A 13,951-nucleotide genomic window follows, 5' to 3' on the forward strand; every position below is an offset into this window, starting at 1 on the left:
TCAGTAATAATTCATGAACACTTTCGCATCAATAATACTTAATGCAAGAAGCACCATAACTCAACAGTGAATAAGCCCATTTGGGTTACTAGTGTCTGAAGCATGGTTAGGAAAGTTTTAGAGAAAGCTATGGAAAAGCATCAATCATTTTCTGTAAGAAAAACTACAGGTCCACTAGCACAAGTCAGTTACAAAAGTAACTGAATTTGAACTTCACCTACTAACTGCAAACCCAAGAAAAGTATCTTGAGCACAGATTTACTGAGAGGAAAAGGGAAAGCATGAGAGGATTGTACCCTACCTATTTATATCACTTATTATGGTATACTTCCAACATGACTATGAGGCTGCTCCCATGTGTCATGTTCCTGTTCGTGTTATGGATACTTCAACCCCTAAACCATACTGAAAAAGAAAAACCATTTGACCTTGCAAAATGCTGACAGATGATAAAATGAAAAGATAAAGTAAAAACGGAGAAGAGAACAGATACTGGAGAAGACTAGGAATGGTCCTAACTTCTAAGTGGAAACAAATCTTGCTATCAACTGACTTATTTGAAAAATCCATGAGCACCAGAAACAGGGTGACTCAAAACTACTTTTTCACAAGTTGCAAAAATTCCTTAATAACTCATTAATGAATGAACCTGAACTCTGAATGCTCCCATCAGCATGGCAAAATATCAATCTGAAACTCAAAGCTCTTAATCAAACTCATATTTAAAACCCCGAATACAATTATAAATTTCTGAATTCTTGAAGGTAATCTTGATTTTTTCCTGGTTTTGTTTTAAAGCAAGTCTTGCTCTTTTCAATGTACACATTGACAATTTAGTAAAAACTTGAATATATCCCATTTCAAATCCACAGGATCAGTATTTTCTTTGTTACAATTGTACACTTCTGCTTTCCTTATATGTACCAGCCAACTTGTAGATGTCTAAAGGTTTCCAGGATTATGAGCAATGCCAAAAAAAATACAACAAAGATCTACATGTCACATCTACAGAATCCTGCAAATCCACTTGAGAAATGGTTTGGACGCTTATTCTTAAGTAAGAGAGTCCAAAATTTAAAATTTTAAAACTGAATGCTTAGCAGAATAATCACAATTATAATGATGCTTTGCAATGATAACAAGCCTTTTTGTTCTATAGCTACAGCTTTCAGTTCCAGCATCATTAAGAGATTCTTCAAATTACTTTTTAAATATCCTTTTCCCTAAGGAATTTCACTTATACCTAATTAGACTACTTACCCCATGCCATGTAATTCCCTATTGCCAAAACTGCTAAATGCTTCAATAAGAAGGAGGAGGGCACCAGTGGAGCAAGGCAGATGTAATGTCATTGGTTAACAATAGAGGTGTGAAGCAACTGCTGTAATTATAAAACTCATTAATTCACAGTGTTTAGGACAAAAAAAAAAATAAAAAATCCTTGGCAGCAACTCTGTTGAAGTCTTTTTAACACTACATCAGATTGAAAAAAAACTCCCTTTCAATTTACACCTTCAACAAAACAGAATAGCAATTCCACTACTAATTATGAAAATCAACATCTGCATAAAAAGTAAGGAAAAACTGTCAGGTATAATGGCATCCAGTGTTCATAAATCCTTTTCATCTTTCAAATTGACACATGGCACATTTTGACCCCTAATCAATTTTATTTTTAGTCTAATTCCTCTTAAGACTCCAAATGGACAACTTCCAGGACTATATTTCCAGGAAAAAAGAAAAAAAAAAAAAGACAGAAAAATAGAATTAAAGCAAGACTAATAATTTTTAAATTTTGCAATCTCTGCCCAACAGTAGGGTCCTATTTTTTGTCTACAACAGAAATATTTGCCATCTACCTTTGCGCTTCATGGATGCAAGCTGTTCAAATAGATGAACATAGAAGCTAGGCCACACTAGCTTCTGCTGCCATCATACATCTTACATATGCTGCTCACTAGCTTAGCAGCATCATGAAATGTTTCCCATCTTTGCTAATACTATTTTCAAACTTTCCCTGTCCAAATTTGTGTGGGGAAAAAAAGAAAAATCTGAAGTTTCTAGGTGGACAAAATTTTCTCTAGGGAAAAGAGATCTTAAAGAGATGGCAGCTACAGTAAAGCTGTCTGTCACCTTGAAAACTCAACATTATATTATTTAACTTCTGTTCACTAGTGGTTATTTCTTCCTAAAACTTCAATTACCTTACATGAAGTAGATAGAGGAATTGTGGTTGATTGCCATTTTGAATTCAGCCAAATACACTGAATTTTATTTCATATAATTTGCAATGTTTTCTAACAACAGGATAAGAGATATTGAAGGGTCAGTGATAGCAATTCCCCTGTTTAGGCTGTCTAACACTTTCCATTATAAAAGATTACTGTGGCCTTTATTTCTGAGCCATAACACTCCGAATGTTTGCAGCAGGCAATTTAAATTTATCAGAAAGAAAGTCTCTGTACTAGAAAAGTGGCTTTCCTAGTGTCATAAAACATTGATCTGGTTTTGTTGAGATGCAAACTGTTGAATAGCATTGTTTTTATTTTTCTTCTTGTATCTCCTCACAGGGAAGTTGTGGTGGTATGTCAAAGCAATAGATAGTATAAAAGTAACATACATAAATACTGTTAGATAGGAGTCTACTTTTTGAAGTTCACACTTGGAAATCAGAATATTACAGAATTCGGGCCACTTGTATAATGCGTATATTATAACAGCGACTATCACCACGAATGGGCAAAATAAGTTTTCCTGGGTAATATTAAGGAACTTCTTGCTTTTAATATGTGTGTACAAGTTAAGTAACACTATTTTGAAAAAGATTTTGCAGGTATAATTACTTAAGTACTTAAAAAAATGTAGTAAAACCTAATTCTTTTATGATGAGAATATGCTACTATCACACTGCATTATACACTGATTCTCCAGATTTGTACTCTAAAATCTGTTGCCTTGCATTGCACTTCTCCATTAAACAGTCACTAGACTCACTGTATAGCATTATTACAGGTTATGACCTCAGGGATCATGAGGTACCTGGGAGGAGGAAAAGAAGCATTTTAGGAAACAGGTCTTCTCCATATGCTTTCTCCACTTTTTAAAGCTGCTGTATTTTCCAGATTGTCCCAGTGCAAAGTCCTGGTACAGATTTAGGATGTTGATATGCAGTTATTATTCTGGCATTTTAGAATTATACCTAACTTACTTAGAGAAAAACAAATACAAGATTTGTATAGATCCTGAAAACGATAAAGGGATGTAAGAGAAAAATACATTTTGATGTATGGTTTAAATGAAACTCTCGAAACAACAAAAATGATTCAGTTGTATTACTCGAAACAAAGAAAAAGAAATTACAGATCAGGAAGAAAGGTTTTTCTTAATTTTGGGGTGTTCTTTCATACACTTGTGTCTTAATAAGAGTCATGAGTTACGTTTCAGTTCAGAAAATATCAGCACTTACTGTCAGAATTAAGAGCAATTCTTCAATGTTGCTTTCAGGTTTCAACTGATCTTTGAACATTCCAATAGTTGGATGCTTCAAATAGTAATAGGAAGCAATGCGGCCGTATGTGAGAGGTTCAATACTGCAATTATCCTGTTGGAAGAAGAATCAAATACACAGGGTTCCTACATAATACAATATAAATGGTTCCTACAAAACTGTAAAATATTTGAAGACTACTTTATAAGAGAGAACAGCAAAAAATTATTTAGCATCATAATTTAGCTGCAACCCCAATTAAGATTAGTTTCCAAAGTAAGTCTTACAAATAGCTCGATAGATTAATATCTGAAATTAGAAGCATGTATCTTGCTGTTCCGAACTTCTAGAAGCATGCATCCTACTGAATTTTGTAAGGCACAGATTACTCTTACCTCCCCAATTTCAATACAGTAGGAGCATTCCAAATCAAAGAGGGATTTCTCAACAAGGCTTGAGAGGTACTTATTCATAGTGTCATGGCTCACATCATCCAAGTTATAGTAACTAGATAAATTGAAAACAGATGCATTACATGAATATTTTTTACACTCTGAAGATTTTTAACAATAATGCCTTGTAGGAAAACCCACAATGCTGCTGTAATACATACACATACTTGGAACAGCAAATATCCGCATTAAACAATTAAACACAAAACTATTCCCTTATATAGTCTAAAAAGAAATTCATTATTCCTAAATGGTTTGAGGGAGTAAACAACATAATGCAAGCATGTACATATGGAAAGATGGTAATTTGCCTATTAATAGAAAAGTTGATACAAACAGAACTGGACTGACTATATTTTGTTAGTGGGAAAATTTTCCTGACTGCATACGTATGTTTTCCTGATCATATATGTATGAAAGTGAAAAAGCAATGCAAACATGAGTGACAGCATTTTAACTTCAAGAGAAAGGAAGAAAACCAAGGATTGCAACTGTCCTTACATCCTATAACTCTGAAAATTAAAACTAGGCATTTAGTGATATCTGTTGAAAAGTAATCTTGTACCAATCCAAATGTTGGTGTTGTGCCATTTTATTCTCAAAAAAAAAAAAAAAAAAAGGAACAGGGTATTTGTCAATGTGCCTACTTCACGTGTTCATTTTCAGGTAAAAATTGTTTAGGTAAACTATATATTGTAGCAGTGGTTCTTAGTTATCTATATGAAGGAAAAATGTTTATAAGTGTGACAAAACATATTGATATGCCAGATTATAAAAAAGACCCAGTGATTGAAGTTTGCATTCCTTAACTGTAGAACTTGAGTGGTATTAAGATTCCTACTCACAGAAACTAACATAATTTCAGGGAGAGGTTTCCCCAAAAAACTCCAGATAAACATGTAGTTAGAACTTGTGCCCTAGTTTCAACAAAGGCACCAATTCAGAAAGTAACAAGTTCAATGAGCAGTAGGGAAAAACTGAGCATGCTCAAAAAGTTTAAAAATTCTGAATTTAGGAGGAGTAATTATATCTTGCAATTTCAAAGTGGAATTCAAACAAACAAAAAAAGATTTATAAAAATGTTATGAAGCACAGTAAAAAAGGCTGTCTCTGCTCTTTTAATTCTGTAAAATTCTATTGCACAAATAGACTACTGGGATTGCTTCAATGATGAAAGAAGCTCCTTTGTTCATGCTGGCTGCTTTACTAGAATTTCCTAGTTATGATGTACTCAGCATCCCCACTGGAAACAATACCATATGCAGTAATGGAAAGTAGGTTCCTTGGTGTTATTTTCTGCAGGTGAACAACAAGCTGCAAAACAGTGTGCTGAGATTCATTTTAGCTGATCTTACATAGTTACACCTATGAGAGTTAGTCTTTTTAACTTGCTTTACTGCCAATGGAGAGAAATGTGCACATGCAGAATGCTATTCATCTGAAGTATTTTATATAACTCTTTAGGATGAGTTGAAATGTAATCACTGCCAAAAAATACCAAAACTTTAGATAATCAGTTCAGTTGTTGATGCTATATTTGGGCAGATGAATCCCATTCTCTGATTTAAGCCCTATTTCGATTACTGTAAAGCTGCTGTTAAAAGATTTCAAAAGATGGAATTGTGGTTTTATATAGTACAAGCACCCTTTCTTGTCTGTTTTATTAATGGAATCTGATTTGCAGTACTATTTTCTCAAGCAGAGTTTTAAACATTTATCTTTTTGAACAGAAATAGAATAACTGAAGAAAGCTTGCATGCTAACTAGCAGTGCAGTCATTTCCAGACTTTTTTTCCTTTTTATTAATCCCAAATTATGGGGTTAATTCTCTGATGCTTAGAACACTCAGAATTGGGTGAGATTGGAGTAACACACTATTACCATAATAAAGGAACTAAAAAAAAAAACCTGTTCTGATAGCAGAAAATAGCTACATTAGACAACAATAAAGTATATATATATATATAGCAGTGGAGTATTCAACTCTGTAATAGCATAGTGTATAGGGGTTCATGCTGAGATGATCTCAAATATTTAAAACACAGCTAGTGTCCAAAACCAAACCTAAACAAATGAAATATTTATATTGACTAAAAAGTTTTACATGGTACACAGCCCTACACTGTTAGACTTCTGTGAAGGAAACATTTGTAGCAGAAATACTCTATTAGTGTTTTCAATGCAACTTAATTTTAATCAGCCCCCCTTTAAATTTACTGAAGTAATACAGTAATGATAAAAAATGGACAATATTTCCATCTGCACCTTTTATCTGCCTGACATCTTCTCATGGAACATATTTAGATTCTGTTTATTACCACAAATTACTTGTAAAATTTTGTTTACCTTCTGAAAATAATTGAGCAAATTAACTACGTAAGTTGTTTCAGGATGTGAAAAGATTTTCTATTTTATACAGTGAAACCAATAATGATTCATTAGTATTTTCCTCCAAATTGAATATGAGAGTACTGAAATGATTATAATTAAGGCATGTTGTTGTCACGGTATTCAGACTTTCACCATATCATTTCAGCACTGTCATTTGCAGTATCACAACACTGATGATGAATACTGATAAAACAAAGGAAATGGGCAATAAACAAATTCTTTTTTGAGCTTGCAGTTTAAGACAGTTTAATTCAAACAGATTTTATCTTGTGCTCACCTTAATTTACACTATTTTACACTGAAGCCATAATCATAAAAGGCATTATAAGGCCTTTTGAAAATTATGTTAATTTTAAATTTCCTGATTTTTTTTTTTTTTTTTTTTTGCCAGAGGAGTAAATATCTAGCTGCCTAGTGAAAATAAAGTAATGTAAAGAAAAATCTTAAATGGTCTGTAATCTTGAATGAAGCGGTACCAGTGTATTTTAGCTACTATCTGTAATGGGGTAAATATAAATTTAAGAAGACCCACAGGAGATTCTTGGTCACTCAGCACATCTTCCCCTAATAAAAATGCAGAGCCATTCATCTAGAAAGACTATGTTAAAATCATTAGTGAAAACAGAGGATCATGACATTAGATAGTATTTTGAAATGCATAAATACAAGTTGAATTTTGCATGTTGGTATGCTTCAAGTATAAAAGCTGCATTGTGTGTGAGTTCCTCTATGAAGCTATATTACCTAACTATTTAATTACAGCTAAAGAATAAAAACAATGCAGTTTCATGCTCACTGCATTGAATCATCTAGTCATTATTTTCCCTTTGCTATAAACAGACAGCCTACCTTTTTATCAGCACACCATTTCATTTATTTCACAGTGAAGCCCAGTTTCACAATAATTGACTTGTCAGAAGCTCTAATTTATGAGGCTGGGCTCTGTAAGCCTTCTCCTATATTGGACTCAACCTGCACACAAGCAGGGTTGAATATTTACAATGCTGTTAACAGGTGCTGAATTGTTTAATGATTCTAATAGCCAGAAGCGTAGTGAGAAAGCCAGCGGGATCACAATTACAGGCTGTTTGAACACAACAATTACTCGTCCCCTGAGAGGTGTGAAAGTCAAAGGCAGTTTTATCCTAACAGCATCCAGCACATGGGCTAGACAGGCTAACTTCTATTAGTAGTCCACTGGGAAAAAGCAATAACAAACCCCTAGGAATCATAAAAATTTGCAAAGTACGTACAATTTAAACAATCAAAAACTGAAGGAACTTTTTATTGTCTTTTAAATAATATATTTACAATCCTAACCCTTGTACAGCTTAGCAAGAACAACAAACCATGAAACATGAACTTATTTCTCTAAGGAAGTGTGGAATTTCATCAGCTGAGAAAGACAGAGAGACGTGCAGGAACATAAAATGTAGATGAAGTTACACAAAACATTTAGGATTTAATGTGAATGGTGGCAATCATTTCCTGTTTAGCTTATGTAAACCTGACCTGAGATCTCTCTGGGAAATTTTTCATCAGCCTTGAAATGGTCCTGCTATAACTGTCAATGCTGTGAAGTCATTTGTTACAGCACCATGTTTTTTATGTTCAGATTATACGGTAGTAATAGTGACACACATAATGAAAATCAGTGGCATAGTCAGCCAAAAATATTAAAAGAAAAACTTTCTAGCTTGAAGGCCTTTTGTAACAAATGCACAAAAGGACAAATCTACAGCATTTACTCGATAGGAACAAAGCATGTTTTCTGAGATTTTACAGTTTTGAAAGCAGAATTTTGTTATGAACAGTTATGGGGGAAGCACAGATAGTAATTTTTATACATCACTTTACTGCAGTCATCAATTGTGCTTGCTTTCATTGGCTTGTGGCCTCCAGCAGCTGCCATCTTCAAATGGCACCATGGAAATGGCACTGAGTATACGATACAATTGATGGACCTTCATAGCCAGAGAGCTATGAACCAATGTACCAACTCACTTCAGCTGTTAAGGCATCACTCACTGACCCTGCAGTCCGTGACTGGCTTATAAAAATGCATTACAGCATGCATAAATGCTGCAGACAGTAGTCTCTATCTATACTTGTATTTTCTTGTATTCAAGTATTTGCTTATGCTAGCTATGGGCTATCTCTCTTTAATCAGTTTTTCAAAGATGATTATGTGAAGCTGGTTCTTGAATAGGGATATGAGCAGTTTTCATCTTTGCATTCTCATCCAAGACTGCAGCAGACTAGGGGAACAGGAAGTGTCTCAAATACTCAGCAGCCTGGGGCTTCCCAGTCTGAGACTCGGAAAAACTTTATTTGTGTGAATTGTTTGATGAAAGCAAAACATGAACCACGTTCTTGTACTTCTCACATCACTGTGACCCAAATAATTTAAAAGAACAAGCTTGTGTTATGAAATTTATAATAATGCCTACAGCTGTTATGTATTAAGTATATATACGTGCACATGGATCTAAATGTGACTGTAAAAGAATGTACCTGCACCTTCTTAGCTTCTTTTCTTAGTAGCTGCTGTCAAATTTTTCCATTTTATCTCTTAGTCTTAATTAATCTAACTTTCTTCAGTCATCCCCCCTTCTAATAGAATTCCAAACTTGCCCTAAAATTCTGAACTACTGTGACTGCATCACCAAAATACATATTATTCTATCCTGACTAGCTGATATTAGCTGTCACCTCAATAGTGGAAACTATATTGGAACAGTATATAATCATAATTCTTATTCAGATGTTTTATTCACGTTATTAGACATACTCAGCTTAATCATACAGAGAAAAGGAAATTTAAAGTAAAATATAAGTGCATGATGGTAAGGGCATCAGTCTGAGATAATTCAATTATAAATTACTCTACATTATTCTTTCACTCCAGAAAACTTCGTAAGACTGATGTAAAGTAAAAAAAGAAAACCTTAAAAATAATTATTGGAATGAATTAATAAAATAATTTTTCAGGTCTTCACAAGGAATTTACACAGAAAACCTATTCTGTAAGTGTGCACATTCACAGACTCTCATATATATTTATAGATTCGTAAAAAACCAAACACATTTTAACACTGATGTGAATATTAGAGTATCTAAAAGTTAGCTTTCCAAATGAAAGCTGATTCTGCTTAACTTTACATATGCTGTAAATTTCTATTTCTCTTTTACTGCACATGTATCTGGAACGTATCATAAACTGATTTACAGAACATGCTTCCCATAGCCATTTCTCTTCTTTAGAAAGTTGGAGATTATAATCTTTTATAAGGGTAAAAGAATGAAATAGTCAAAGAATTTCAGCCAAGGAAAGGAGATAGACAAGCCTCTCAAAATAGGCCATTTCAAAGAACAGGGCACTTCACTGCTGTGTTTTGTATGATCTTGAATAAGTAAAGAACATATTGACTTAAGTTGTATATGGAAAGAACATGTTGTAGTACTTGACTGAAGTAGCACAGAAACTTAATGTGCAAATTCAAAACCCTCTACAATTAGGAATGATTGCTCTGGGGGAGGGAAAAAGCAGGGAATAAACTCTGGATATTGAGACTGATACATTTTGATTAACAGTTTTATTTGGACCACCCCTCTCATTTGCACATCATCTCTTGAACAGCATGCACATGTCTATCTGGTCAGTATGCTAGTCTAGCACTCAGCTATTCCATTCCCTCAAATCAACAGCTCAATTACTCCTCTTTAACCAGACAGTAAAAAACCGCGTTTCACAGTTTTCAAGGTACATCAAACTAGGAAATTAAACTGGTTTGATGAACAGAAGTATTGTAACATGCAAAAAAAGCCACTATTACAAGCCTAACTAAGTATCTCGAGTGTACCAGAAAAAAATTCATAATGACTGCATGTTTAGAAGAAACCTGGATTCTTAGAGCAAAAGGATACTTTGATGTCTATCTCACAACAAAGGTAGATTAGCATTACTTAAATAGTACAAATTGTAGGCATTCAGTAAGGCATTTTATGTGACTGGACTGGAATAGAATGATCCTATATTTGTTTATGCAGCTTTAATATACAAGTAGCTAAAACTGGCAATAAATGAGAATATAAATCTTCTGTACATTATCTGAGCCCATTATTTTGGGGATTTACAGCATCACATGCAATGACTTTTATGTCAATGAATCCCAAGCCAATTTACCAATCATGCATACAGGAATTACTTATTCACCACTAAGGTAAAATCACCTGCTGGCTGGAAAGCAGTTCTTGTTTCAAAATGGAGGGAAAGTCAACAAAATTCTTGGGGGCAGGACATGGAGAACACTGTATCAAGTGACGCTGAGTGTAAAAACTTACTGTGCAACAGCTCATACCAAAATTCATCCATTGTGCTCCTACTCTTTCGAAAAAAACCCAACCTTAAATCCTTCGGATCATTAAAGGCCGCAAATAGTTCTTGTTTGGTGCTATCAGTCATTTCATATGCTCATCTATGGCACAGCAAACTCCATTACCATACTGCAATTTATTCAGTTATCCAACTGTCACTGCTTTCTGCTCATAAAACTTGTCAGTTTTCCTTTGATGTATCTCATTCAAGCACTGACAATGCTGGAACTGCTTGTCTTGAAGGAGGTCTGAAAATACCATAGACAGTAGTAGATCCAGGAAATCTACTAGTTTAGTAACTTTGGTTGAAACGTAATAGAATTTATTACCATGTCAAAGAATAGAAAATGTGCACATCCATTGCATTTGCCCTTGAAATTTGCCCTGGACATCTAGAAGTGACCTCTTTGACATTCAACAATATCCTTTATTACCTCATACCTTCATATCCTCCCTGAATGACTAAGTACAGAAAGAATGCTGAGTACTTGTATGTGAATGAAGGGGTAAAGGAGGACAACTTGTGAAGTGTTCCAACCTGCATGTGTGATGTTCCAATGAAAGACTTTAATTTCATTAGAAACTTCAGTATGCATTCCTATCTTGCCATTATGGACATCACTGGTCAAAATCTGTTCATCTTGTTTCTCAATACAAAGCTTATGCATCTCATGATGAAATAGGGTGGGTTTCTATCTTCCCTCCCTTCTCTCTCAACTTTCTTCCAACAATTCTCTCAGAATAGCAAAACTTTTACCTAAAAGCTGATATTCTGATAACTTCAGATTTAGCTTTCCACGACACTGCACATTAAAGAAACTGCTGAGAAAAAAGGACCATCAGTCAACATGCCAAGCTCATATTCCAGTGGGAACCATTCTTATATAGGGAAAAGCTTCCTTATTAAATCAAACGACTGTATTTCTATACTTTAAGCTTACCTTTGTGCTGCATGTTGTGTCTTAAAAATCTATCTACCACAGATACCATATGATCAAAGCTTGGCAAAGACAAATTGATAAAATCACTTTAACACGACAATTCAAGTGCAAGATATATATTTTAAAATAACATCACTTACTCTTTACACTGAAAAAAGAACAGTGTCAGCAGTGGCATAGTTTTTAACATTAGCTGTAGTATGGATAGAATCATAGAATAGTTAGGGTTGGAAAGGACCTTATCATCTAGTTCCAACCCCCCTGCCATGGGAAGGGACACCTCACACTAAACCATCTCACCCAAGGCTTTGTCCAACCTAGCCTTGAACACTGCCAGGGATGGAGCATTCACAACCTCCCTCGGCAACCTATTCCAGTGCCTCACCACCCTAACAGGAAAGAATTTCCTCCTTATATACAATCTAAACTTCCCCTGTTTAAGTTTTACCCTGTTACCCCTTGTCCTATCCCTACAGTCCCTAATGAAGAGTCCATCCCCAGCATCCTTATAACCCCCCTTCAGATACTGGAAGGCTGCTATGAGGTCTCCACGCAGCCTTCTCTTCTCCAGGCTGAACAGCCCCAACTTTCTCAGCCTATCTTCATACAGGAGATGCTCCAGTCCCCTGATTATCCTCGTGGCCCTCCTCTGGACTTGTTCCAACAGTTCCATGTCCTTTTTAAGTTGAGGACACCAGAACTGCACACAGTACTCCAAGTGAGGTCACACGAGAGCAGAGGAGCAGAATCACCTCCTTCGACCTGCTGGTCATGCTGCTTTTGATGCAGCCCAGGATACAGTTGGCTTTCTGGGCTGCAAGCGCACACTGCAGCTGGCTCATGTTCATTTTCTCATCGACCAGCACCCCCAAGTCCTCCTCAGGGCTGCTCTGAATCTCTTCTCTGCCCAACCTGTAGCTTTGTTTCGGACTGCTCTGACCCAGGTGTAGGACCTTGCACTTGGCATGGTTAAACTTCATGAGGTTGGCATCAGCCCAGCTCACAAGCATGTCAAGGTCCCTCTGGATGGCATTCCTTCCCTCCAGCGTATCAACTGAACCACACAGCTTGGTGTCATCGGCAAACTTGCTGAGGGTGCACTCAATCCCACTGTCCATGTCAGCGATGAAGATGTTAAACAAGACCGGTACCAACACCGATCCTTGAGGGACACCACTCGTTACTGGTCTCCAGCTGGACATTGAGCCATTGACCACAACTCTTTGTGTGTGGCCATCCAGCCAGTTCTTTATCCACCCAGTGGTCCACCTATCAAATTGATGTCTCTCCAATTTAGAGACAAGGATGTCGTGTGGGACGCTGTTGAACGCTTTGCACAAGTCCAGGTAGATGATATCAACTGTTCTACCCCTGTCCATCAGTTCCATAGCACCATCATAAAAGGCCACCAAATTGGTCAGGCAGGATTTCCCCTTAGTGAAGTCATGCTGGCTGTCACCAAGCACCTTGTTGTTTCTCATGTGCCTTAACGTGCCTTCCAGGAGAATCTGCTCCAAGATTCTGCCAGGCAGAGGTGAGACTGACTGGTCTGTAATTCCCTGGGTCACCCATTTTCCCCTTCTTGAAATGGGGGTTATATTTCCCTTTTTCCAGTCGTCGGGAAAATCACTCTGAAGCACTCTAGAGAAGTGAAATCTTTAGTGCTATAAATGCCTAATTCTTTATTTGCCACATTATTTCGGTAAGTGAATGATCCCATGATAGGTAACATACCATTTACACTGCTGTGGCAAAGGCAGCTTACATAGCTGAAACAGCTCAGAATGATCTGCATACCAGCTGGAGCTAGGCAGGATGATAACAATCATTGAAAATATTGCACACATGGTTTCACCATGATACCTTAATGAAAGTAAACTTCATCACAGAAAAACAGCTGATAGCTATTCTCTCATCTATTAGGAAAGTCCGGGTCTTAATAGATTTTCTATAGAAAACTGGGCAGAACATATCAATGTGGTAGTGAAAAAAAAAGTAACAAAGCCTTGGGCGACATGCTCCAGTGTGAGGCATCCTTGCCCACCGCAGGGGGTTGGAATTAGATGATCGTAAGGTCCTTTCCAGCCCTAGCTATTCTATGATTTTACGATTATAAATACAATACCTAAAGGAATGTGATAATCTGAGGTTTTATTTTAGGGATACTGATGTAGCCTTCTCAATAAAGCTATTTTATAGTTATCACTAAATTGTAAAAGTATTTGCCAAGAAATGCATTTATATTTAGAGCAAAAAAAAAAAAAGTGCACAGAAGTTCTATTCCATGTGTGGGCCAGTAATGC

The 13,951-nt window shown here is 35.9% G+C and overlaps 1 protein-coding gene across 3 annotated transcripts in view; it reads right to left on the bottom strand.

Moving 5' to 3' along the window:
- The window catches only part of ASCC3 (activating signal cointegrator 1 complex subunit 3), a 268,461-nt gene that overhangs the window by 37,290 nt on the left and 217,220 nt on the right, over nucleotides 1-13,951 (bottom strand). For all 3 annotated transcript variants that reach the window (XM_061369871.1, XM_061369872.1, XM_061369870.1), the window contains 2 exons: nucleotides 3,883-3,994; nucleotides 3,467-3,601 (listed from right to left, as the gene is read on the bottom strand). In XM_061369871.1, the coding sequence (XP_061225855.1) occupies nucleotides 3,467-3,601; nucleotides 3,883-3,994 (247 nt within the window). The remainder of the gene's footprint in view (nucleotides 1-3,466; nucleotides 3,602-3,882; nucleotides 3,995-13,951) is intronic.

The sequence above is a fragment of the Neopsephotus bourkii genome, unplaced genomic scaffold, assembly GCF_033783945.1.
Source record: "Neopsephotus bourkii isolate Nb327-2 ecotype Australia unplaced genomic scaffold, CSIRO-AGI_Nbou_v1 NB_1511, whole genome shotgun sequence".
NCBI classification, from domain to species: domain Eukaryota; kingdom Metazoa; phylum Chordata; class Aves; order Psittaciformes; family Psittacidae; genus Neopsephotus; species Neopsephotus bourkii.